The sequence below is a fragment of the Pangasianodon hypophthalmus genome, chromosome 12 (genome assembly GCF_027358585.1).
Source record: "Pangasianodon hypophthalmus isolate fPanHyp1 chromosome 12, fPanHyp1.pri, whole genome shotgun sequence".
Lineage (NCBI taxonomy): Eukaryota > Metazoa > Chordata > Actinopteri > Siluriformes > Pangasiidae > Pangasianodon > Pangasianodon hypophthalmus.
Genome location: NC_069721.1, coordinates 8,263,468 through 8,289,986, shown reverse-complemented (window position 1 = coordinate 8,289,986; position 26,519 = coordinate 8,263,468). Strand labels below are relative to the sequence as shown.

The 26,519-nt window shown below is 36.9% G+C and overlaps 1 protein-coding gene across 1 annotated transcript in view; it reads right to left on the bottom strand.

Moving 5' to 3' along the window:
* The window catches only part of myof (myoferlin), a 32,345-nt gene that overhangs the window by 5,377 nt on the left and 449 nt on the right, over positions 1-26,519 (bottom strand). Inside the window, exons 2-45 of the mRNA XM_026915138.3 lie at positions 23,121-23,176; positions 22,852-22,943; positions 16,607-16,715; positions 16,346-16,439; positions 14,689-14,816; positions 14,388-14,516; positions 14,160-14,222; positions 13,691-13,741; positions 13,544-13,574; positions 13,323-13,438; positions 13,007-13,133; positions 12,029-12,132; positions 11,879-11,947; positions 11,732-11,775; positions 11,302-11,384; positions 11,095-11,130; positions 10,309-10,433; positions 10,071-10,184; positions 9,792-9,969; positions 8,073-8,197; positions 7,852-7,961; positions 7,506-7,698; positions 7,187-7,342; positions 6,889-7,020; positions 6,607-6,770; positions 6,385-6,499; positions 6,112-6,214; positions 5,861-6,000; positions 5,533-5,703; positions 5,304-5,403; positions 5,046-5,123; positions 4,764-4,945; positions 3,219-3,377; positions 2,985-3,086; positions 2,624-2,785; positions 2,374-2,539; positions 2,181-2,251; positions 2,018-2,074; positions 1,640-1,648; positions 1,429-1,527; positions 1,056-1,184; positions 779-934; positions 568-659; positions 307-477 (exon numbers count right to left, since the gene is read on the bottom strand). Of these exons, the coding sequence (XP_026770939.3) occupies positions 307-477; positions 568-659; positions 779-934; positions 1,056-1,184; positions 1,429-1,527; positions 1,640-1,648; positions 2,018-2,074; positions 2,181-2,251; positions 2,374-2,539; positions 2,624-2,785; positions 2,985-3,086; positions 3,219-3,377; positions 4,764-4,945; positions 5,046-5,123; positions 5,304-5,403; positions 5,533-5,703; positions 5,861-6,000; positions 6,112-6,214; positions 6,385-6,499; positions 6,607-6,770; positions 6,889-7,020; positions 7,187-7,342; positions 7,506-7,698; positions 7,852-7,961; positions 8,073-8,197; positions 9,792-9,969; positions 10,071-10,184; positions 10,309-10,433; positions 11,095-11,130; positions 11,302-11,384; positions 11,732-11,775; positions 11,879-11,947; positions 12,029-12,132; positions 13,007-13,133; positions 13,323-13,438; positions 13,544-13,574; positions 13,691-13,741; positions 14,160-14,222; positions 14,388-14,516; positions 14,689-14,816; positions 16,346-16,439; positions 16,607-16,715; positions 22,852-22,943; positions 23,121-23,176 (4,891 nt within the window). The remainder of the gene's footprint in view (positions 1-306; positions 478-567; positions 660-778; positions 935-1,055; positions 1,185-1,428; positions 1,528-1,639; positions 1,649-2,017; positions 2,075-2,180; positions 2,252-2,373; positions 2,540-2,623; positions 2,786-2,984; positions 3,087-3,218; positions 3,378-4,763; positions 4,946-5,045; positions 5,124-5,303; positions 5,404-5,532; positions 5,704-5,860; positions 6,001-6,111; positions 6,215-6,384; positions 6,500-6,606; positions 6,771-6,888; positions 7,021-7,186; positions 7,343-7,505; positions 7,699-7,851; positions 7,962-8,072; positions 8,198-9,791; positions 9,970-10,070; positions 10,185-10,308; positions 10,434-11,094; positions 11,131-11,301; positions 11,385-11,731; positions 11,776-11,878; positions 11,948-12,028; positions 12,133-13,006; positions 13,134-13,322; positions 13,439-13,543; positions 13,575-13,690; positions 13,742-14,159; positions 14,223-14,387; positions 14,517-14,688; positions 14,817-16,345; positions 16,440-16,606; positions 16,716-22,851; positions 22,944-23,120; positions 23,177-26,519) is intronic.

Genomic DNA, 26,519 nt, shown 5'->3' with positions numbered 1-26,519 from the left:
AAGCAGGAAGGTGAATTGATTTAAGCAGGATGCAGGATGGTGACTTTACACAAAATATAGATTAAAAATATATATTGTGTACATTAATAAAAATCCAACAATGTAGCGCTTATCAACAGTAAAAAAAAAGGTTTAGCTATAAGCTAAGTGATGTAATGGGTGCCACAATGTTTTTATAATGTAGACCAACTAAGCCATAATAAAGTTTGTTGCAACCTCTTTTTTATTGAGTTTTATCAATTTTAGCGAATAATTGTTGTAGCCCTATTTGAAATAACTTGAAGGTTTGTGTATATGGTTTCTCACATGCAATAAGTCTGCGGCAGACCACAGTAAGATCCAAAACGAGAAAGTAACCGGTTTTCCAGGTCAATCACCGTCTCTCCAACTTTCTCATCACGGGTAAGCAGATCAAAGTCATAAACTGAGATCTTCAGGTCTTTGTCTTGAGGGAGGAAGCATGACATCTCAAACATTCTGTCAATGAGAAAATGAAAATGTGGTTAACTATAATGGTATGGTGAACAAAGACATGAATCACTGTATCCCTTTTAAAAATCACACTACCTTCCAAACATTGGGTTCATGGTATTTGGTATGTAATTGTCTCTGTCATCGATGGTCTTCTTTCCCAAAGCGATCTTAATGTATGGATCACACTACATAGAAAACCATTTAAACAACATTTAAAATAAGTGTATCATACAGAAACGGAATTAAAATACAATTTGTGATTTAGGTGAAATGCTTATGCTGTGTTAAGGAGCATGACACTTACTAAACCGTTGTTGTCTTTGGGTTGCAGGTCAACTGCTCTGATCACGTAGATCCTGACGATACACTCCTGAGGGCCGCTGTCGGGAAGCTCTCTGAACTGCCGTGGAGGTGAGGGTACGGCCGGGTCATCTGAGAGCGGGTAGAGCTTGAAGGATCCCTGAAAACAAATAGTCATACAAACATACAGTAATTTAAGGAAAGTAAATGACTCTTCCTATAGAACACATTCTATTATCCTCCACACAGCTTTCATCATTCATATGCAGAAGTTTTTTTACCTTAAACTCCCCAACTACAGAGGGGTCGTCCTCACCGGTGTCACTCTTTCCACGGTAGAGTTTGAAGGTGTTACAGAAATCAGCCAGCCCCTTATAATCAGCCACATTTTCAAGTTCACAGTTGAACACCTGTAATAATATGCACAATTCAGCAACATTCAAAATTTAAAATAAATATCTGTGCTTCATTTTGTTGACCAAATATTAGTTTAAGTAATATTTGAAGTAAGGGCATATAAACATCTGAGTTGCATGTGAATCACCTTCCGAGAGAATTCCATCTTACATAAAATATCTGGCCAATATTTATCTGAGACACTCCTTTGACAAAGATAAATATTTAATGTACAATAACTAAGAGTTTAGAGATTACCTTCAGGGTGTCATAACCTTTCTGAAGGTATGGGCCACATTTCTCATGTTCCCCAACTGAAGCATAAAACTTACTCCACCAATCAATCGTCTCTTTCTCCTGTAATACAGAGTAAAGCAAAGAACCTTCAATGTGCACTAGGTTTGGAATACTGAGTATTATTCTAAAACTTAATGTGTAAAAAGATTTAAGTACCAACAAAAAAATTCACCTTCTCTTGCTGTCAGGTTTGATGCCAAGAACAGAAAAAGAAGATAATGTCAAACATGAAATGAGCCAATAATATAACAGTAGCAATAATGTTGAAATCAGAGACCCTGTGTCAGTCAGGTTTAAACTAAATCACTGTGCATATCTCTAAATCACAGGAAGGTGAGCTATGAGCAAAGGACACAGACTCATTGCCAATGAGTGGATTCAGTGATTGCTCCCCAATTTCCAAATGATCGAAGCATTGAAATTTGGAAAGAAGAAAAATTATGTGATTTTAGATTCTCATGAGGGGTTGAACTAGGACCATCTGAAGCTCAAGCAAAAAAAAAATTAAATTAATTTTCCAACTTGTTCACATCATTTATACCATACATACACGGAGTAGAAAAGATGGAGCCATTTTGTCAAACGCTGATGAGATGCCGTGCATAAACTGAAAGTCACAATGCTGACAATGAAAACACGCTCATAGACACGGATGCAACAGAGCCCTAATAATAATCCAGGTTAAGTAACGTGTTTATGCCAAATACTCCCACCTGTGTTTCAAGAAGAGGCCTTTCCTCTATATTTATGTGGAGTTCTTGAGGGGCGGCTGCCATCAAAGCCACTGCAGGAGAAACATATATGACAGCTTCACAGCAAAGTACAAAAACCACAACATACCTTGTCTCTTTACAAAGAAACAGAGACAATGTGACTTTTAAATGATTAATATATACAAGATGGTACCTTTAGATGACATAGCCACTTCAGCCATGGTGCTATACGGGTCACATCTGTATTCTTCCAGTGAGTCAATGGTGCACTGGCCTACTACAGGCTTCCTCCCAAATGGCCTATGATCAATAATTTTCAGCACAATTGGAGGTGTGTACATCTCCTCTTTGGGCAAGAGCTTCGGGATCAGATAACAGATGCCTTAGTTCACTAACATCCACATTGGTTTGTTCTCAAAAAAATGCACAAAAACTCATCTTACCACTTTCAACTGAAGAACATTTCCAGGGAAGTTGGGGCTCTTTTTCATGTTCTTGATGACTGCAGACTGAATCCTCTCACCTCCACACTCCACAACCAAGCTCGGAGAGGTCACAGGTGCCAACTGGTAGGTCTTCATGTTGCGCAAACCCCATGCCAGAATCTACACAAATCACAACTAGCGATTAAAAAAGCATGACTAACAATTACAATGTTTTTCATAATCCGAAACAAGTTGTAGATCTGGATGTGGTTACAAATCATTCCAACTGATTAAAGAAGAGTATTCATCTTTCCCAATGTTAATCAATTAACAAAATTGCTGCAGGTCTACGTTCAAAAGGATTTAAAGCTCACTTTACCTCTATGGCAGTGAGCTGCACTACAGGACGAACCCCTTGAGGCACCATGTATAGCATGTCTCCTCTCTTTGGTGGGACAAGGGGAAGTTCAGTCTCATTTCCCTGAAGAAAATTATGGAAATATCACATTACTACTACACAGAATTGCATGATTCTGTATGATCATGACACTGACATGACATTGTATGATCAAAGATCACTGATACTTTATTAGCAGGAATTAGATACTGGCACCTTGTTCCTTAAAATGAGCTCTGCGGAAACCAGTATTTGTCCAGCAGGCACTTCCTTGTGCGTGACAGGGCACCAGAGAAGCTTAGGAGATGTATCCATGGCTGGGTTCAGTTTCACTAATGGCAGGAGGCTGCCCCTGCCCAACAGCTCGTCTTTGCCCTGGAACACGCATGGTCATATTGAAGTATGTCCAAATTATGTCAAAGTTACATTACAATACAGTGCCTTGAATAAGTATTCACCTCTCCTTAAACTTTTTCAAATTTTGTTGGGTTACAGCCTCAGCTGGACTTAATTGGGATTACAGGTCTTCACATAAGAGCTCATAATAATTCAATAAAATTAAGTCTTCCTGGAAGGCCCTAGGATTTGTTAGAGAACAGACCTAAAGAAACAGCATCATGAAGAACAAAGAGCTATCAAGAGAATCACTCAGAGTTTGGTTATCAAAAAAATATCCCAAACTTAGAACCTCCCACAGAGCACAATTAAATCCATTATTTTAAAGATTATAGAATAAGACACAACCATGCCTCGAGGAGGACAGTCAGAGAAACAACGAAGAGACCATGGGTAACGCTTAACATTATGCTACCACCACCATTCTTCACTGTCTGGATGTTATTCTTGAGGTGACGCGCAGTGTTGAGTTTCCGCAAAATGTAGCATAGTGAAAAGTTCAATGGTGAATGCTAATGCAAGGCACTGTATGTCCAAAGTACATATACCACCAATATACCATATATAAACTTATAAGCCAGTCATAAAGACACAAACATTACAATAAAATCTGTATTTTTGTCTGTAATTTCCTCAGTACTTTACACTAAGATTATATTAAACCTTAGAGTTTGACAAACTTCCATTATAGCATAGCACTGTAAATTCTTGAATCTTATTGGTCAGAATGTGCTGAAAGAAGCTCTGACATTAGTTCAGCTGTAAGGCAAATCACAGATTTATACTAACATGCTCATTCCAATATATTATCCTTTCTAGAGTAACAACTTACACAGAGACTTGTTTGTCAGACACCTGACACCAATAGATTAAAAAGCATATAATTGTTCATATGGTTTAGTTGACAGTGAGTCTCCAGTATCAGCGCTATGTAACTGTCAGCAATAAGGCTGCTCCATTAAGTTTTCAGTCACAGATGATCTTCAGGATGGAGGGCTTTTGCTCAGGAACATAACAAGCTGCACTCTTTTTGGCTTATTAACATAATGAGAGAGAGAGAAACAGATGTTCATAGCTGTTTTAATGTAGGTGAAAACAGAAACTACCTTGTTTTACGGATATTCCATTAAATATATATTAAGTATACCCATAAACAAAAAAGGTATTGGCAAATTGCTGTGGTATAAGAGGAATAAAACTCTTGGGATGTGCTGTTATTGGAAAATCATAGACCCCAGTGTTGATTATTTTCCTATTTCAGCATGAGTTGTTGTATTTTATTCTTTACATATTGGGTGTTTTGGGCTTTTCGAATACTGGGTCAACTACAACTTTTTAAAGTAGTTTAGGAAAATAAGGACAAACCACTTGGTCACTGTCGAATATCTCCAACACAACTTGAGGTGGGTTGCGTGCAAGGATCTGAGGATCCCCATAGATTTGCACTCTGTTGAAGATAAGAGTTTGATCCCAGGTTGGGTTCAAAGTGGCCTTGACTGTTTCTGTGGTCTGGCTCATGTGTAAGAATGACACATGCACATATGGATCTGGAATCAAACCAATAAAAAAAATCAAGGACCATTACAAAAAAAGACTTAATTAACATTAAAACAACAACAACAAAAAGTCAGATAGTGGTTCGCTAACCCGAGAAACTATCTTTGTCCAAGGCAAGCAGGTTTCTGGCCTGGTAAACATAGACCCGTAGGTGGTATTCATAGGCTCCTGCAGCGATGGAAGATTGGAAATTATTAAAATACACATGTGAGTGGATGAATAGGAAAGACAATCTATTACCGTTTACACAGGACGAAAAAAATTATTAGTACAGTCTTAAACTAAATGGAATAAATTACAGTATAATTTAAATTACAATAAATTAAGAGTTAACGTTATCTTACTTACGGTCAAAAGTACATGACACACTGGGTGTATTGGCTCCAAATAAGTTAGTGGGATCTGATTTTGAACCCTTTTCATCCCCCTTTACTTCCATATCAATTCCCTGCAAAGTAAATCAAATACAAAACCCTAAGATACAGAATATTTCTTATAAATGAATTAAATTAATTGATTTCTTTCAGGAATTTACGCAGTGTAAATTAGTGCTGACAGCTTCCTTAAACGTACTCACCAGTGCCCCCTCTAATTTAAAGATTCCTGACGCCCCGATGCTATCAGAAGGTTCCATCTTCCTTCTCCAGCGGCGTCGGCGAAACGTATCAGAGGAGCGCTCCTTCTGGTGGAACTTCCATCCAATAAGAGAAGAAAACTCCCAACCTTCTGGATCTCCTGTATCTTTCTTCTAGTAAGGAAAGGAGCAATACAGAAAGGAAACACAATAAACTGATTAGCTGAGCTCAAAATGTCAATACATATTTAATAAGAATTTATTATTGGGTAAATAATGTGATTAAACATCTGATTAAATTTTATTTTACTATATAGCTGATATAGCATACCTCAGTGGCTGAGGCACCACCGGCCACCTTTTTGCGCAGTCGGATTTTTCTTCTACGGCGATGGACATGGTACATTTTCTCAGCTGCCACCCACGACCTAGGCTTATCATCAGGAGGAATCGTGATGCCATATTCCCAACCTTCGACCAAATTTTCACACTCATCAACTCATGCAAAAACACCTTCTAAAGCTGTCTAGCATTATGAATTTTTTAAAGCCCTATTGGAACTATGTATGTAAGGAGGCTAACCTCTCTCATCCACTGCCCTTTTGTCATCAAAGGTCCAATCATCCACCCATTTCCATCCACGAGGACACTCTATCTCCTCTGGGGGATGAGCCTTCTCTCCATTCTGTAAGCAGGTACTACTCAGAATTCTCGAAAAAGTTTGTCAGGTCATTTATCATTATTTCTACATCAAAGCAGTCCCTTGAAAACATTCGGCACATTTTACAACATGTCAGTGTCCAGCTATTAACGTCTAAAGTACTGTATATTATATGTGTATACTAATATTCGTACCACATCTGTATACGGTTCTGACGCTGCTGCCCACTCTCCTCCAGGATAACGAGTCTGATTCTCGAAAACTTCGTCCACAAACTCACTGTGTCCTGCATCAGCCTCCGTCAGCAAACTATCACACATATCACAATACAATTACAGCTAGGATGCTTGTCATTAATTATATAATTATACACTGTACCCTTAAAATCGAGCTAACCATCAAGCTAACCTATGTACCTTTTCTCTGGATCCACGAACCAGTCACCTTCCCATTGCCAGCCTCCAGGAGGCATAAAGTACTCCTGCTTTAGTTTCACTTTACCAGTCACGTCGGAGAACTTAGGGCGATTCAGCAGACCCGAAGTACCCCACTTGCCCAACATTTTCGCCTGGTTCTCATACTGTCAAAAAGAAAAATGCTTGGTTCTAATCTATCATTTCTCAGGCAGTCTCACTGAAGAGTGAATGCGATTCGGTAGAATATAAATATACATCTGAAAGAAATAGAAATGGATTTACCAGTTCTGCAAAAACATTGAATGTTCCCTCAGCATAAGCATTGAACTTTTTCTCGACTGCGACTAATCCCAGCCACATATTCACCCGTAATTGGGCAGGGATCTTGGAACCCTTGTTTTTATCCATTGGGTACTGAAGAAGAAGACAGTGAGCTTTACAGGACATAGCGATATACTGAGTCAGGTTCTAGCTGCTGCTATTAGTCCTCATCCATTGACATGAGTACGTAAAGTACAAGAGTAGCACAAATGTGCAACATTATTACTTTAGCAGTAGTGTCCTAATAGCATAATAATACCTTTAGAAAGACAGTCTGGGTTTTTCCACAGTACTGGCCACATGCCTGCTCGCTGTACACTGAATATAGAACTTGATGAGCTGGAATGCGACCGTAGGCCACACGTTTCTCTCCTCTCAACATCCAGATAATCACATCAGGCATGCTGTTCTGGGGCTGTAGAGAACATATAAAACTCATCTCAAGATTTATATGAACAGCAAATACAATTCACATTCTGATCATAGTGTAGAATTAGAGCAGTAAAGTAAATTGTGTGAAGCTATGCGTAAACATTAAAAAGAAATAGCTGTTTAACAGGCTCTGGAAAAGTAGCCACCTCCTCAGCCAGTTGTTTAAGTTTGTCCAGCCAGCCATCAATGGTGGCCACACTGTCCGTAATGTTAGCACTCTCCTGTAACAAGCCCTCAGCTGCGGTCAGGATGCTCTGCAAGGTGCTGTCTCTTAGCTTCTTAATCTTGATGTCCAGGGCTGTGAGGTTAGCCTTAGCCTCCAGGTCTGGGAGTTTCAAGCTAAAGGGATTGATTTTGGACTTAGAAACACTGATGAAACACTGATGGCAAACCTTCATATCAGTCAATCTTCATATGATGATATCAATACTACATGTAAAAACCATAATACATAATATAATGCTGTGCAGAAGGAAATAAAAATAACCTCACCTGCTGATGTCCTCCATGAGTTGGCTTAAAAGCTTGTTCCAAATCTCAAACAGTTTTGTGTCTGGGACTTTAGCCAGTACTGCGGTTTTCAGCTCGGTGATGTTATCTTGCTGAAATTAGTGAGCAGGTTATGCCAAACAGTTTACAATTCCAGTTCAAATCAAAGAAAATGAACCTGAAATCTTGTTTACATGTGTGTAACCAGTCAATAATATACATACCAAACGGTTTGCAATGTGGAGAATGATGTTAACAGCATCTAAGCGATGACTGATATCCTCCCAAAATGACATCACGGCAACAACAGGCTTTGTGTCAGCCCAGGGCAAGTAGTAGTACTGATTACCTATAAAGCCAGAATGGAGAGGATCATTAAGCTGGAGCCAACCTGATTTTACAATGTACTCAAGATGTACTCAAGTTTGTACTCAAGCTTGTAAACCTATACTTTTCTTATATTTAATATTTTTCTTTATATTTTTCTTTATATACAGAACTGTGCAAAAGTCTTAGGCACATGCAAAGAAATGCTGTAGAGCAAAGATGCCTTCAAAAATAACGAAACTAAATGTTTCTACATTAAAAAAAATACTATAAAGAGCAGTAAACAGTAATTAATGAAACAAAGTCAATATTTGGTGTGATGATCCTTTAAAAAAAATAGTAGTCTCAGGTACAGTGTGTGCAGTTTTATAAGGAAATGAGCTGTAAGTGTTACTGAGCATCTTGCAGAAGCAGCCACAGTTCTTCTGGAGACTTTGACTGTCGCACTTGCTTCTTATTTTTGCAGCGAAACCCAGCAGCCTTCATTATGGTTTTTTGTGTGAAAAGTGTCTCTTATGTAACATGCTGCTTTCTTTACTGACATACAAACATTTTTCTGTAACATTTAATTTTGTGCTGGAAACCTAATGTTTGGAATTCTAAAATGTTTTTGTACAGAATCAATAATGTAGAAGTCATAAATCTATAACAAAGTTTGTACTAAAAAAAATAGGGTGCCTAAGAGTTTTTATTTATATTTTTTATGTATATATTTTACTTTATATTTAATATTTTTCTATATTTTCTTTTCTATGTTGGAACAGTGGTACAAAGCATTTCACTGCAAGTCGTACTGTGTATGGTTATGCATGTGACAAATAAAAATTTGAATTTGAAATTTTTTTACTCAGTATACTCAAAACCACCCTGATTCAACAGTAGACTCGCTGTATACCCTGGTTCCACAGTATCCTCTCAATATACTCTAAAAACAAAACTGATTCCACAATTTGCTCTCAGCTTACCCCAGAACATCCATGATTCCACAGTATACTCTCAATATACTCTAAAAACCAACCTGATTCCACAGTATGCTCTTAGGATACCCCAAAACACCCCTGATTCCAGAGCATGCACTTAATGTACTCTGAAACCAAACTAATTCTACAGTATGCTCTTAGTTTACTCTCAAACCACAGTTTCAAAGTATTCTCCTAATACACTATGAAACCAAACTAATTCTACAGTATGCTCTTAGTTTACTCTCAAACCACAGTTTCAAAGTATTCTCCTAATACACTATGAAACCAAACTAATTCTACAGTATGCTGTCACTATACGACAAATTTGCCATGACTCCACAGTATACTCCAAACCACTTTGATTTTACAGTATGCTCTGATTATAAATTAAAATGACTCTGATGCCACAGAATGCTCTCAGTATACTCCAAAAACACCCTGATTCTTGAAGTATGTTAATATTATACTCTAAAACATTTTAATTCTGCAGTACATTTTAGGATACTCAGAATCCACCCTGATCCTGCAGTATAATCTGCAAGATACTCTGTATACTCAGATACCGTCTAGATTCCTCATGAGGAATTGTACTCAGTACAATACTCAGTTTCAGTGTACTCAAAACCTGATCTGAATTGGGATTATTGTCTTTACCATCAAACATGGCACAGCTGTATTGAGTGGTTGAAGCGAGAGGTTTGCATGTAGAGTCCAGCTTGTTGCCATAGTTCCCAATGCTAACTTCAAACTGAATAGGCTCCCCAGGCTCTTGTATCATCGTGGCACTGTGGAACACAGCACACAGGCAGTACTTCCTCCTTCGCTGGTATTTCTGTCAAAGAAATTCATGAATAAAAATGACATGCAAATGTGACATGCAAAACGAAAGGTCAGAGATCACGATTATCACAAATGCTTGACTGATGTAACTACCTGAGCAACCAAGATGTCATCATTTGATATGGCCTCCACATCCTTCTCTGCCTTTCCCTCAAGCTTAGTGGAAAGCTCAACAAGAACCCGTCCTCTGTAGGCTGCCCCTTCCCCCTTTGAGAAACATTTGAGAACATTATTAAATGAAATAAAAGTTGTCATTTGAGAAAGGCTGACTTTAAATCATTAGTTTATTTCAAAATGTTTCGTTCTATTGAGTATCATACTTCATACTTGCCTTTCCATAGTTAAGGTCTTCATAAGGATCAATTAAACCTGTAAACTCCCTTGGGCTGCCATAAAGGTTAATGTAGCTTGGGCCAAATGCAGGCAGAAAGCCAACCTCAGACTCCCCAGTTTCTCCTGTGAGAATAACAGATCTGTTAATTGATCTTAAAATGATGACAGATGAAGGGTTAGCTGAGTTATTACATTCCAGAGAAGGGTGTCTGGACGGAGATATTAGAGACATGACAACATTATTGCAGGTATAGAACAGTTCAAGCACTTTGTTAACGCTTAAGCCATTCCAGAGGTTTATAAGGGTTAGACATGTTAGTTGATTGAGGTATGTTGCATAAAGATTAAGAATGCTATATCTAGATAATAACAGTATTTTCACAACTCCCTTATGGATATTGTGTATCTGTCATGATGCGTTATAGAAGAAGAAAGGCAACTAAGGGTGTACGGTTAATAGTCTCCAACTAAACAGGACAGTCCATGTTTAAAAGCAACATAATATAACAACAGAAGGTTTAAATATATAAGCCCATGCACTGCAGGTAACTTGCTTAATAAAGCAAATAATATACAGTATAACTGCAAGCCTTTCTTCAGGGTATATGACATAACATTATATAGTTTACTATGTGGCATAGCTATAGAATATTACTAACAAATACAAAACAAGCAAGCAAAGAAATGGTAACTGACAAATCCATTTTTTTTACTGTGTGTGTAACTGTTATGAACAGCATGCACAGCGCTATGGAAATACTGAAGGGATGTGAACCTATTTAACCTGTATATCCTGGAAACCCATTTCCTGGATCCTCCTCTAGTATGGCAGAACAAAAAAATAGGAAATACATTTAAAAAAGGAAACCCCAGAACAACCCATTTCATTGCAGTACAGTACTCCAACTAAGTTCATACACTCTGTGCTGGTTTATACTGTAACACTGAAATGTAATGATATAATTCAGACTGCACCCTAAAAATGCCATACCTTCGACTTCACCACCAGAGGACGCTATTGAGGTCAGATTCAAGAATGTAGTGCCTATGGCATCATTTCTTGTGAGGCGATCCCTAAAGAGGGGGAAGGGATTGAGAGACGCAGTCAGTTAAAATGAGCTAGCATGTGAGTCGACATTCGTGGCAGTCACAGCCCAGCACTGGATCTCCTCAGATTTTCCACACTTCCCTCAGTGGGCTTTAGCAGAGGAATGAACTGTGGGAGAGGGAGGGGAAGCACCGCACTGACTCATGCAGTCTGCCGGGATCCACCCAGCTTTCTCAATCTCCCATTACAAAGTCCTGCAGTATTATGTTTACGACAGAATCCCAAAGCAACATTATAAGCATGCTCCATTTTCCTGTCTCCTCTACAGCTTTGCCACACAGACACCAGCCAAGCATATGTTAAAGGAACTCACCAATCGAATACAGTCAGTTTGATCCGTTCACACATAGACGGAAACTACGGATAGGGGAAAAAAATTCCATTCAGCTATTTATATGAAACAACAACAAAAAAATAATCCTGCATATATGGAAACTGCAATGCTGCCCATCTTTATTACCTTAACCTGAAGATTAAGCAGCTGGTTCCATTCAGGGTTTGCATTCTTCTCAATTACTTTTGTGCATAGCTGTGGAGAAGAACAAAAAGCAAAACTCAAAGATACATTACAAAGTTTTCTCATTGGAGAGTAAAATTTATGATGTTATACCTTCTTCCCTGCAAACCAGGCCTCGACGAATGGATCTACTAGATTCTTTTTATCGCTTTCTCCTCCAAATGCCTCTTTCAAAGATTGAGTGATGGAGTCATCCACTGAAAGTGTAGAACATTATCAGTAAAATGTGTGAGGGATGATACAAAAAGCTGATAGGACTGATATGAGTGAAAGAATGTTCTTCAGTTCCTATAAGATATATAGTACAAAAACACTCTTTTACTAACAGTGCTACATGAAATGGGGTAGGGCTGCAGGATAAAAGCTAAAATAATAATGCTGATGACATCACAGCACTGCTGAAATCTCAGTTATGATTGGCCAGAAGGTTAATTATTGATTATTAGTGATTAGTTTTCTATAACATTTTCTATACTAATAAGTTCATATTAATGCACTTTAATGTTATCATTTCTATAGTAAGAACTGACACACTCCACATAAATGAATTCAAAAACATGTATATGTGATCATGGTGATCTGGTGAGGCTTTCTGTGAGATGTTTATTTAACATTTTTGGAAGGAGGGAACATATAGCTGCTGTAACATAAGCAATAACAGGAACTACCTTGTCACATGAACATTCCATAATAAATAACATAAAAAATGTTTTAAAAATGTAACTATAGATAGATAAAAAAATGTGACGTCATTCTTTATTAAATAAAAAAATTGTAATTGATGGCAAATTGGGCAAATTGCTGTGGTAAAACATTTCCAGATGTGCTGCTTTTGGATAATAATCAACTTGATAACTTGATTGATTGATAATTTGATTGATTGTTTTTCAAAACACCTTTTGTATTTTATTATGCTAAAACGGGACTAAACCATATGTTTGTGTAATATAAGGCATCAAGCATGGTCATGAACCAGGTATGCTCCAGATGTTCCCCATTACAGACATTACAGCATTGCATGATGTACAGAAATACTGGCTTATAATGGTGTGTTGTGAGATTCTGGCTTACTCTGGGGGACGTCCTCGGCACGAAAGACTTTGAGCTGCAGTATAACCCATCTCATTGCAACTCCAGCTGGCAGCAGAAGGTTACTCTCTACATCATCATTATCACTGTCCTGCTCCCTCTTCTCCACCTGTCCAATTAGGCAGGAATACTGTCACTTTGTCCCACTCATGAGGCCTACTGAGCATCTTGGAATGCACCTACATTTGTTCCTGTGTTATCCTTCATAGTCATACCATGACATACCCTTTGTCAATTACTGTGTTATTCTTTAAAACAATAGTGAGGATATGCAGACATAATCAGACAAAATGAGTACCGGAGGATCGTCCCCGGTCCCCACGATGAACATGCTGACTTTCAGGTAGCCCTTTGCTCCAGAGCTTGAGTCATCAGGGTCATTTAAAAGCAGCCATTTCCTCATAACACAGTGAGCTACAGTCAACAGTAAAAAGCACACACAATGTCACAGTTTCGTTAAAGTAAATATGAGTAGGAATACATAAATCATGCTGCATGTGGGGAATTTCGGAAACATACCTGGCTCATCGTAGATGTAGCCGACATCAATCTGAGACATTAAGGAGAATAAAACAAATTAACTTTTACGTCACAAACCTAAAGTTTGTGAAGAGCAGTTCACTCTTTTACACTACTGGATGTAGTGAATATATGTATATACAGTACCTTAAACTCTCCCATAAGACTGTCAGCCCTCAGTGATGAAGAGTTGTACACCTGTAGCAGGAGAAAACAGCTTCTTCATATAGTTTAGAGAAATACTTATCTCTCCATTTTTAATTGACTTAAGACAACATAGAAAATATAATATCATTCAAATACTCAAAAGATTGAAGCAAATAAAAATATCGAGTAAAATATTCAATGATTAGGCTGATGCAGACAGTTAATCACATTCTGTGCCAAAAAATACAATATTTTTTTTACCATGGACATGGTATAGTTTGTACGTATATCTACTAAAGAAGCTATTAATTTAAATGTGACGATTTGATGACACTCAAAGGAGCTCTGAATTCTGCTGAGGTTCCTTGTACTACAATACAGATACACGTAAACATATAATAGTGATTTTAAAGACAACGCCACAATGTAATAAACTTCGACTGATGTGATATGAATCGTTTGTACTAACCCGAATGCTGACATGTTGATCGAAAAGGTCTGATGGCAGCATGTGGACATTGTAGAAGAACATCTGCAAAAAGTTAGAATAAAATAATTGTTTATTTATCTAGCACACTAGAGTAAACTCTAGGGAAGAGTATGAGAGTAAGAGAAGTAAGAGAAAGAGAAGAGTTTACTCGCAGGTTTATGTACATCCTAGCAACATCGTCCTGTCAGTAAACATTTATGTCAATACCTCATCAAAGAAGGGGTTATTTCCTCTTTTGATGCGAGTCCTATGGGTCTCTCCACAAACATGTATTTTCACAACAGGCTTTATGTTGTTTCCAGGCAACTGACGACCCTCGATGATCCGGATCCGGATCTTGATAATGGAATAAAAATCAGATCACTTACAAAGCACACGTCAGTGTTTACTTATTTCAGCGCGTTTGATTTCAGCCTTGGAAAAAAAGGAACTGAGGCAGTACTAAAGTTAAATGGCACTGATTTAGGAATAAAGTCCTTTCTTATGCATGGCGTGGAAGCCACTATACCTGGAAGTCTTGCGGTTTGTTGGATAATGGCCGCTGTTTTCTGGCCCTCCACTGAGATTTTTGGCCTGGCTGAGTGGGAGATGATAAACCCCCCGTATCAGTGGCATCTTCACCTCCATCAGCCCCACCTGCTCAAAAGCAAAACCACATGTATTCTTTACACTGCATTAACACTAACAAGGAGTATATGTACTGTCAGCCTCAGGGAAGAGCACATGGCAAGCTACTCCTCAAACAAACACAAATAAGATTGTTTGCACAATAATACTTTCACTGTGTCACATCATATAGCATTGAAACAGCTCAGTTATACTGTATGCTGTTAACTTAATTGTGGCGTAAAATGAATTTTAGACATCAGCTCTTTTATCACGTGATCTATTTTTATACATCACCTCTTTAATCATTGCCTAATCGGAACACAATCCAAACTACTATGCGTTATTGAAACCGACATGGCACTAATGTCAACGCCACAATATCAGCTGATAAAGAAATAATGGAAACTTGTTGAGCAGACTGAGACTATGGTGATGCTACTGTAACACTCGCTGTCTCAGTGGCATGTGTCCAACGTTACGCCTCCCCACAATTCGACTCACACGGACTCAGTTACCGGATCACCTGTTTTCTGTTTTTATTCAACACAGCATACAGCCTTTGTGTTTACTCTGCTGTAGCTTGTTCTTGTTTGTATTCATAGTCTTTTCTTCGTAGCGTGCCCTTCTGCCTCATTGCACTTATAACCTTTTTTCTGGTGTATATTAAGATCTCTTGTGCATTTGTGTTGTCTAAATGAAGTTTCCATTTACCACTATTTACATGGTACCTTTTTAAAAACTGTTCTACTCTAAAAAAAAAAACTTTTGTTTTAAAATACACTTCGCAAAGAAAATGACAAGATTTGCCAAAATGTTCTTTTAAAAGGTACAGAACTAATGGAACTAATTTTAAAAAATTACTATTTTTATTTAATAGCAATTAAAAATAAATTACTATTTAACTAATGGGTAACATGTATGTTTTCTGCCTGTACACTTACATTTTTAATTTTCAAAAGTCTTTAAAAAGTGAAAGAAAGCAGTGGGTATTTATGCTGTAGTTGTTGCCAGTTACACAAAAAAACAGAAACAACAAAAAAGAGTTATTTTAGGAGCCAGTATCCTTCTGTTAAACACAATAAAAAATCTATCTTGGGAGCAAAAACTATGGTTTAACATCCGCTCCTTCAGACGATGGCATAAACAGGATAAACAGCGCAAAGTTCTGACCAGTTTTCTACAAATGGTTGGGGGACTCAATTTAAATCTCCTTCTTTCTGTCAAAACTACACTAGAAGGTTCACATGAGGTTCATGAGCTAATATTGGCACTTGCATTTGTGCAAAAAAAAAAAAATTACCAGAACACAATATGGAGACCATAGTAAACAATATGTTGGTAATATGATATTGAGTTTGATCCAATGAATGGATGATACCACTAAATGTTTGAAAACTAGTTGAACAACATTCCACGGAGCATAGAAGCTGCTTTGGAAAAAAAAAATTATCCGACAGCCTACTGATCTATCCTTATATTTTTGTTGCTTTTGTATATATCAGTAGCAATTCATAGAAGAACAGAAAAAATTCCAGACTGAGTGAATTAAATCATACCTGCATTTCCTGCCACACCACCATCGTGTTGATCGTTTGGGTTTGGAGGAGCGTTAGCTGGCGGTTCATAGCCAATTAGCAGATCGATCGTGGCCTACAGTTAGAGAGACTGGCTTTAAAGATTAAGAACATTAGGTTTGCTTTCTCCCATGTGCTTTATGAAATATAAGCGGAAAGCAGTTTTAATCTTTTTTTTTTTTTTTTTTTTTTTTTTTTTTTGTGAAGACATACATGAAAAAATGAAGAAGTTAGAGCACTTACTCCAATATTTTGCCCGCTGTCATTGACTAAAGCCAAATTTTTTGAATGGAGGGACTTCACTTGACCGCTTGCTAGGTCATTCAGGTAGACTTTTGCAGAGCCAATAAACCTGTAACAAAAGATCAGATCAAATCAGATCAAAACCTGGAGATGTTCGAGTCAGTGAGGAGAAGGAGGTCATTTTCCAGCAGACTCATTTAGCTCCACTGCCATAAAGAACGTTTTAGGAAATCAGTCTTACCTTTCACTATAACACTGTACAACAGCTCATCTGTACATCTGTATATACTGTTTGTCATACATATGTTGTATATATCATTCACCTGTTTTTATTGCTCCTTTTTTCTATTTATTACTATTACTTTTTCTGATGTACACATCTTTATTTAATATTCAGTGTGTTCTGCAATTCTGCTTTTAAATTTATTGTTATTCTTTATGTTGCTGTAAAATAATAATTATCTTCATGGGACCAATAAAGTATATCTATCTATCTATCTATCTATCTATCTATCTATCTAATTTTTCAGTGATTGTGTCGACTAACAAATCATGTTCGATGAACACAAATCTACTAAACCTTTTATATGAGGGTGAGACAAATGAAATCCTGATTTTATTTACATTGTTTATTGCAAATTGGTGCCACAAAACTGTATCAGGTTTAAGGTAGCAGTAGAAGGAGCTACTGAGAACAATGGACCAGTATAACATTTTTACATTTTACACCTACGAATTTAATTTTTCCTAGCGAAACATTTATTATTTCTCAAATTTGTTGCACTTCTAAGGTTCTCCTTTGACTGACCCTCGTAATTTGGTGCAGAACTGCCTGATAAGACCAGGCCATGTTCCAGCTAAGGCACTGTGTTAATGATGTAGAGGGGAAACGCCTAGCATTCCGCTGAAAGCTCCGGACACAGAGGCCAAGGAAAACTGAGATTTGCACTCTCTGCATTCCATAAAAATCAGGAATTAGAGAATGACTGTCACAAGTGCAAAGCTGAGTTTAACTGAAGCCTGACTCCCAAATAAAAAAAAGCCTTTGTGTGCTTTGTGACAGGCAAAGAGAAAACCTCCTCCCAGTGCAAACACTAGCTCACTAAAGGCATACAGGCTTTCGCCAACCCATCATCACAAGTATTACAAAGCTCGACCAGTTTTTGCTGTGGAGAGAGAATGTTTGCCACGGAATATTATGTGCATACTGGGAGTGCTTCATTTACAAACACTGACTTATCCTTAACATACATGCCGTGGATATTAACATGCTAGACTGCCTTAAGCACACATTTTAATTAATTGCTAGTCTTGGTATGACTAATGTTTATAAAACTCCACTGGCATGTGTTTTTGTGGTTTAAAAGTTAAAGAGGCAATGAAGAATGAAGAATTGCTCTTGTGTAGAGCACTTGTGATGTTAATATTACACTATACTAGCAGAGGTAATATTATTTCCAGTGTATGATAATTGAAATAATTGGAATTTGCTTTTGGAATACAAACATTATAATACAATATTCAATCTTAATAAAAAATTCGATGCAGTATGTCTAAGTAAAGATATACACAGGTGACAATTTAAAGGGAAATAAGGTGTTAGTAAGTTGTTGGGCCACCACGAGCTGCCAGAACAGCTTTAACGCACCGTGGTGCAGATTTTACAAGTCTCTGAAACTGTACTGGAGTGATGAATACCATTCTTCCAAAACATATTCCCTCAGTTGGTGTTTTGATGATGGCGTCGCTCTAAAATCTCCCGTAGGTGTTTCAATTGGGTTGAGATCTAGTAATTGTGAAAGCCATAGTACATAATTTACATCATTTAAAAAGAGTCAACAAATCATTCAGTGAGCCCTCGTGCACTGTGGATGGGGGCGGAGTAATCCTGGATGAGGCCACTCCCACCAAGATTAAAATGTTTCAATGGAGGATAAAAGCAACAACTTTGTATTGATTCGCAGTGAGACTCTTCACTCTAAGAGGACAAGTGGAGACAAAGCATACAATCAAAATAAATGCCCCGCACCACCAGCATTACAGAGCCACCGGCAAATTCAGTGATCATAAAAGTACACACCAGTTTCCTATAACCAAACATGCAGTGGTATGCTCAAAAGTGTAATATCATGTCAAAGCAGTATACACACATTGATGATCAATCTTTATATAACAATAAAACAGAAGCATATACTGTAGTTTGCTATAGTCCCAGTCCAAACCCATGATCCATGTCAGTGTGTGCAAAAGCCTTGACTGCACCCTCCAACACAAACACTCCATACCAATCAGTTTCCTGCTTGCATGCTCATGATTCAGTCACTGATCCTGAGGCAATTCCTGGTTGCTTGCTCTGCCAACCTGTTTGTCACTAGGTTTTTCAGGATGCTAACACAGTTATGCAACAAGCTTATACCGCAGTGTTGATTCTGATTTTTCAGAAGGTGATGATTCATTTTCTGTAACAACAGCACCCACAGTAGTGCCATCTGTACAACAAATAGCATGTTTAAATTCATGCATTTACTGTATTTTACTACTTTAGCATTACTATAGTTAATTACTAACAGTTCAGTCACTGGGACTTGTATAGCAGATGCTCCACATAATCTAAGACTAATAATAAACAAATTTAAAAAGTGCTGTTATTCAACAAAGTAAAATGTATCAACATTGATACGGCAAAGTTTTTTCTAAGATGTTTATTTAACATTTATGGAAGGAGTCTCCAGTGTCAGAGCTTTGTAACAGTCAGTAAACTTTCGATTTTTTTTCTGTAACAGGACCAGCTGCATTTTTGACTTAATAACTTCAAGAGAGAAAGAAGAAAGACTGGTGAGGGAATGAGTGACAACAGGAACTTGTGTCAGGGATGTTACACAACATTAAACTGATTCAAAATTATGATGTCTGATTTTAATTATTTAAAAAATGCACCTGCCTTCAAACCACTGTGGTATAAGAGGAATAAAACACTTCAAAATGTACTGTTATAGGAATGTAACCAACGTCGGAGTAGTAATGGCTCACAGCTTCAGTCACTGATTATTTTCCAATAACAGCTTGCCCTGTTGTGTTTTCTTCCTTACTTAACACAATTGAGTGTTAAGTATGGAAACAGCATGTACAGCATGGAAACAGTGACAGCTGCAGGAAAGTTTGAAATGTTTGGGCACGTAGGAAGAGCTGTTGAGACGCTTGCTAGCTAATGTCTCTAACAGCTCCTTCTGTCTGCAAGTCTGACACAGCTAACTGCACAGCGAACAATAATGAATTGTATTATGAAAATGTGGGAAGCTCTTCTACGTGGGTTACACACAGGCACAGTGTTCTCCTAAAATTAGCTCCTCATAACAGCAATAGGGGAACTATTACACAGAATTTACACACTGAACTTGGACACCATACTGTTTTATCATTATAAGGGTGGTGGCTTTGTTTCCTCTCTCTATCATTTGGTGGGACAATCAGCACAGTGCACACTCTTTCCTCTCTCACTCTGTATGCTTAATATTACTCTGTTCCACCCTGAGACTACACACTTTATGTGACTAATCTTACTTCAACATAGCACACAAGCATCTAAAACAAACAGAAGACGACCTAGATATTTAATACGCGCTGTACAAAGAAACAAGTGCTCATGATAGAAAGCAACACGCGAATAAACTCAAAGTAGCAGCAGAATGCTGCTTAATCTCAATTTGCCTGTTTAAAACCTGTTTATCCCTGACTACTAACATTATGCACTGAACAATGATTTGAATGAAGCTCTTATCCATTCATCTGCTGTATAGAAAACAAGAGTCTGTACACAAAAACATATTAGAGAGAGAAAAGCAGGGTAAAAATCAGTAAATTTAACAAAGCATATTTGAAGTAAGGTTTACATATCACCAAGATTATTCTCATAAAAAATTTAAGTAAATTTAACTAGCAGTTTTTTTATAAAAAATTATAGTTTTTTAAAAAAAAATTATAGTAAAATAAATTTTACTCAAACTTGAGTTAAGTTGCACAAACAACACAAGTAAATCATACTTTTTCCCTTTTGTTTTAAGAAAATTATATTTTACCTTTCTACTTCATGTAAGAGAGCTCAAATGAACTACATAAATTTCAACATTGTAAAAAACAACAAGAACAACAACAACAAAACACACATTATCTAAAACCTATCGTTACTACTGAATGGCAACAAACACCTTAAATGGTTCCAACCAGAAATAACACTCCAATGAGTAAATGCACTTACATCAGCCTTCATGAAGGCTGAACTGGCAGAACTCAAGATAACTCAAGATACTTCATTGACTTAGGCGCACACACACAAATCATACACCTGACTGAAAAAAACAAAAAATATTGAAAAGAATCCATCCATAACCCTCAAAATTAGATCTTTTTTTAGATCATCAAGTGCAAATGCATAAAATGCAAAAACCTATCTTAGGGGACTCGAAGCACAAAATGGGGTCACCCTGGACAGGGTACCATCGCAGGGCACATTCACACACACTACGGATGATTCAGAAATGCCAATCAGCCTACACCACATGTCTTTGGACTGGGGAAGGGAATCCTGAAAGCACGGGGAGAACATGCAAACTCTGCATGCACAGAGCAGAGGTGGGATTTGAACCCCCAACAATGGAGATGTGAGACAACAGTGCTAACCAGTAAGCCACCATGCCCTCCAAAGCACAAATTTGTTTTTCTCATATTTACTGAACCACTGAATCTTTTTTCAGCGTAAAATGGAGATCCTCATATGAGCTCTGTTCTGATTGTGCATGTCCCTAGTGGACAGAACATGAACATTTATTACTTTCTCCAGGTGGTATCATGGAATGATTATAAATTAGGACCACAATTATTTTTTTGCAAGCGCAGAGTCAGCAAGATCACAAAAATAATGTGAACTGAATTCTTTCAGTCACAAAATTGTTCCCTAATCCAGTATTAGCAAACGTTTTTCTACTCCCCTCCCTGTCTAACCGCATTACACAACAAGTCTCAACCTGGTTCTGTGGGTGTGGCGACTGACTTCATTGAGACATATCCGAGACAAGTGGATAATCCCTCGATTTTCTAATATTCTGCTGGTCTGTGTACATTTTACACACAGAGAACACACTGCAAATTAAGTACATGTCTAGACATCCAATATATTTTACAATGAATTCAGCTACTCTTGTAATTCTGACTGTAATAATGTTTACAGTATTATCTTGAATTGTAATTTGAATCACATTTTACAGAATCAATGTAAGAATATTGCAGTTTGCATTATTGCATATAACCAATAAAATCCAGGAAACATATGAATATGAATGAAATATGAATGAAAACTTACTGAACATGTCTGTCAGTATGGCTATTGATAGAAACTTGTCATTTAAACCTATATGGCTTGCAGAACACTGATATTATTAATCTAATGTATTCAAAACACAGCCACAAATTAAATGTAGTCTGATTCTGTGGGAAAACCAAGAACCACCACCTAAAAAGTTGTCACTAGCTTTAGACTCTCAAAAGGTTAGCTAACTTCACTGGAAGTTTGGCTTCATCTTGGCCTCAAAAATGTGCAAAACCAAATCAATCCAGTCATATTTGAGACGTGAGTCATATTTGAGTGTTACAGTGTTGGGGTGTAAACCTCAGGCTCCGATGATGTGATATGATTTCAATTCTTAAGGCAATATTTGACAATACCACTGAATACAATTCGATTTAGTAGCCTTGATCGATATGTGACCATCTTCATTCAGAATCTGGGGTAAGCCTACTATTAGTTTGCAAATGATGCTAATGAAGTATCAGAGTTACAGGCAAATCACAGTAGTAGCCTATTTACACATCAGTATATGTATAAAAATATGAATTATTTTTACACACCAATTGTCTGTTGTTTTTTGATCGTAGGTGCTTCAATTCATTTCAATCCTTCCCTTTTAAACAGATGCATCGATCCAAATCAGCTGATCGTTACATCCCTACAATAATGCTTCAAAATCTCAATTAAAAATCTAAATGACCCTGAATATGTGTATAAAAAGGGCTCTAAATTATAGTATCGTTAAAAAGGATATGTTTTTAACCATCTGATTGCCTGTCTAACAGCAGTACATTAGCAATTAGATTAGCAAGAGAATTGATTTTTCACTAAAAACCTAAACTAGCTACAAAACCAAAATGTGTGCCCAGTACAGATGTTTACAGATGTGGAGTGGAGGACTTACTTGTCTTTTCCAAGAGTCTCAAAGTCTTTTACAATCACATCAATGAAGGAGGAGGAATCAAGAGGGGAACCCTTTAAGTCAAATTCGAGTGTCTGGGAAACAAAAGAGCACATAGTCAGATAAGTTTGTATTGTGTTAAGCAGCAAATACATCACACCAGTCACTGAGGAACCAAATGAAGCTTTAAATACTTAATAAACTATTATAAATGATTGATGTTTAGAGCTGAGAGCCTAAACATTTTTAAGCATGCATCAGTGCAGTCCTACCTCTTTCCAGACAGGATTAATTTCATTGCTGATGGACCGAGTTTTCTTCGTTTCTCCTAAAAATAAAAGAACAATGAAATTAACTGTGAATACCAAAATATGTGTAACTGTATGCGATGTGTATGTAGGTCTTTTGTTTTTAAGTATTTATTAATTACTGCAAGTGTGAAATGTGTAAGAAAGTCAAATTCTGGTTTTAACTTCTGGCACACAGACAAAAAAAAAAAAATTATAGTTTTATAGTATGTCTACATACAGCTTTGATGGGGAAAATGTTCCATAACAGTACCATTCCATTATGCTTATAATACAAATAATAATTATATGACCAGAAATTCCTGAATCACTGTTTTGCCAGCACACTCCTCACACTTAATTAAAATAAACCCACATCAGCCAAGAAAAAAACAGGACCAGTCTCACCAAAGAGGAGAAAATTAATATCAATCAATAAATCAATAAATATTGGGAGTCATCAAACGATTTACAGCTTTACAGCTTTTCAAGAAAAGGAGGCAATATTATCCAAGTATTGAAATGTATTTGAGATGTCAGGGCTCTGAACGTTAGCAAAAAGTGAAAGGAATGATCAGATCTTTCCAAATGTATCTACTTTTATTCATTTTTTTAATGTGTGTTTTAACTATTTTGCATATAAAGGCATATTAGGCTGTTTCCAGTGAGGGCGTATAGGACTCCTAGCCAACAATAAAAAGCCACGGCATCAGAACAAGAGGATGCAAGCAGGACATTGGTGGGCAGACAGACTAAAGATGACCACACTGGGACATGGACAGGGCTCTAAGGCTTAACTAGAAGCAATAAGTACTGGACATTGACCAACAAAAAGGAGTTTGTGTTGGACAAAACCAGATAACGTGACTCAAAATGGTGGGGGTCTGATGGCATTTATGAGTCTATTAATTTTATTCATTCATTTATCTCTTTATTTCTTAATAGACTCTTTATCCTGGTCAGGGTGCTGGTGGATCCGGAGCCTATCCTGGAAACACTGGCTGTGAGGCGGGAATACATCCTAGATGGGACGCCAGTCAAGTCAAGTCAAGTCAAGTCAAGTGGCTTTATTGTCATTTCAACCATATACAGCTGGTACAGTACACAGTGAAACGAAACAACGTTCCTCCAGGACCATGGTGATACATAAAACAACACAGAACTGCCTGAGACTACACAGATCTAATTAAAGACTACACACACCTACACAAGACTGGACTACACAGGACTACACAGTCCATCGTAGGGCACCACGCACACACACATTTGCATACTCCTTCACAACTAGGAACAATATTTCTACATTGTTTTGATAAACTGTTTGTAATTCTCAAGTCTGTATTAACATTAGTCTAGCAGTCTCCTTGACTAAATCCTATAACAATGATACAACGAAAACTGTGATTTTTCTGTTGGACGGTTTTCATACTACTGCACCTCTATTCCCAAGATACGCAACACTGTGACTCACAAGATGAGACTTGCAATGCAAATGTAGCAGTGTGTAAGAATGTTCACTAGATTTGTGTGATGAGGATGATGATGATGAGGAAGAAGAAGATGATGGACATCATATGTGTATATAATATATAATTGTTTTCACTTGTTGTAGATGTTGATGTTATAGTCTATAACTAAATCTGTGTGTTACACTTTTTTACAGAGGTGTGCATAAGAAAGGCATGTTGTGACACAGTGGCATTACACAGCTAAAACCCAGTGCTGATTCAACACCTGTAGTGTTTACACACTGCTATGTACATACTGCTGAACACTGTAAGAGTTATTTCGACACAAGCGTTAATCAACACTGCAAGAGTTAATATAACACTCCAGGTATTAAACATGCAGGGCTTTATTCAGTACTGTGGGTGTCTATGAATCACATTGGGAGATTTTAATTTGGCTCAACACAAGTTATTAATTAATTCAACACAAGTATTAACCAACACTGTAAGAGTTAATTTAACACTGTAGGTATGAAGCACTCAGGACTTTACACACTGGGCGTCTATGAATCACATCCAAAGGTAACTTAACCCTGTAGGTGTTCTTTAAACACCTACCAAATTGGTTCATCACTGAAAGCTAATTTAACCCTACAAGTATTCATTAAACACTTAAATAATTAATTAAAGTCTAAGAACTCATTTAGCCCTGTAATTATTCATTAAACACTTCAAGAATTTATTTAACACTAAGAGTATGTTTCATCCTATAGGTGTTAAAGAGTTAATTCAATACTAAAAGTTCATTTAGCCATGTAGACGTTCATTAACTAAATCTAAGAGCTAATTAAATAGTTAATTCAATACTAAAGGTTAATTTAGTTCTTTAAACAGATAAGGAGTTAACACTATAATCCTTTAGGAGTTTGTTCAGTACTAAAAGTTAATTGAACCCTGTAGGTGTTCTTTAACCAGTTAAAGAGTTAATTCAATACTGAAGGTTAATTTAACTCTGTAAGTGGTCTTTAAGGCATTAAAGAGTTAATTCAGTATTGAAATTTCATTTAACTCTGTAGGTATTCTTTAAGCACTTAAAAAGTTAATTCAATACTAAAACTTAATTTAACTCTGTGGGTGTTCTTTAAGAAGTTAAAGAGTTAATTCAATACTAAAAGTTAATTTAACTGTAGGTGTTTGTTAAGACATTAAAGAGTTAATTCAATACTAAAAGTTAATTTAACTGTAGGTGTTTGTTAAGACGTTAGAGTTAATTCAACACAAACTTCATTTAACCCTGTAGGTGTTCTTTAAGAAGTTAAAAGAGTTAATTCAATACTAAAAGTTAATTTAACTGTAGGTGTTTGTTAAGACGTTAGAGTTAATTCAACAAAACTTCATTTAGCCCTGTAGGTGTTCTTTAAGAAGTTAAAAGAGTTAATTCAATACTAAAAGTTAATTTAACTGTAGGTGTTTGTTAAGACATTAAAGAGTTAATTCAATACTAAAAGTTAATTTAACTGTAGGTGTTTGTTAAGACGTTAGAGTTAATTCAACAAAACTTCATTTAGCCCTGTAGGTGTTCTTTAAGCAGTTAAAGCGTTAATTCAACACTAACAGTTAATAGCCTAGATATTCATTAAACACCTAATTATTAATTCAACTGTAAGCTAAAGTTTAGTCCTGTAAGTGTTCTTTAAGCAGACAAAGAGTTAATTTAACCCTGTAGATGTAACCTTTTAGGAGTTGGTTTAATACTGCAAGTAAATTTAGCCCTGTAAGAGTTATGAACACTGCTCTTTTAGCTGGGTGCATTTTATTATATTCAGCAGCAGACTATATAAACTTCATGTTTCCAAAAGTATCAGACACATCTTCAAGTTCAAACAGCTTTTATCCTGCAGATATATTATATTATATATTATATATTAGTCTTTAG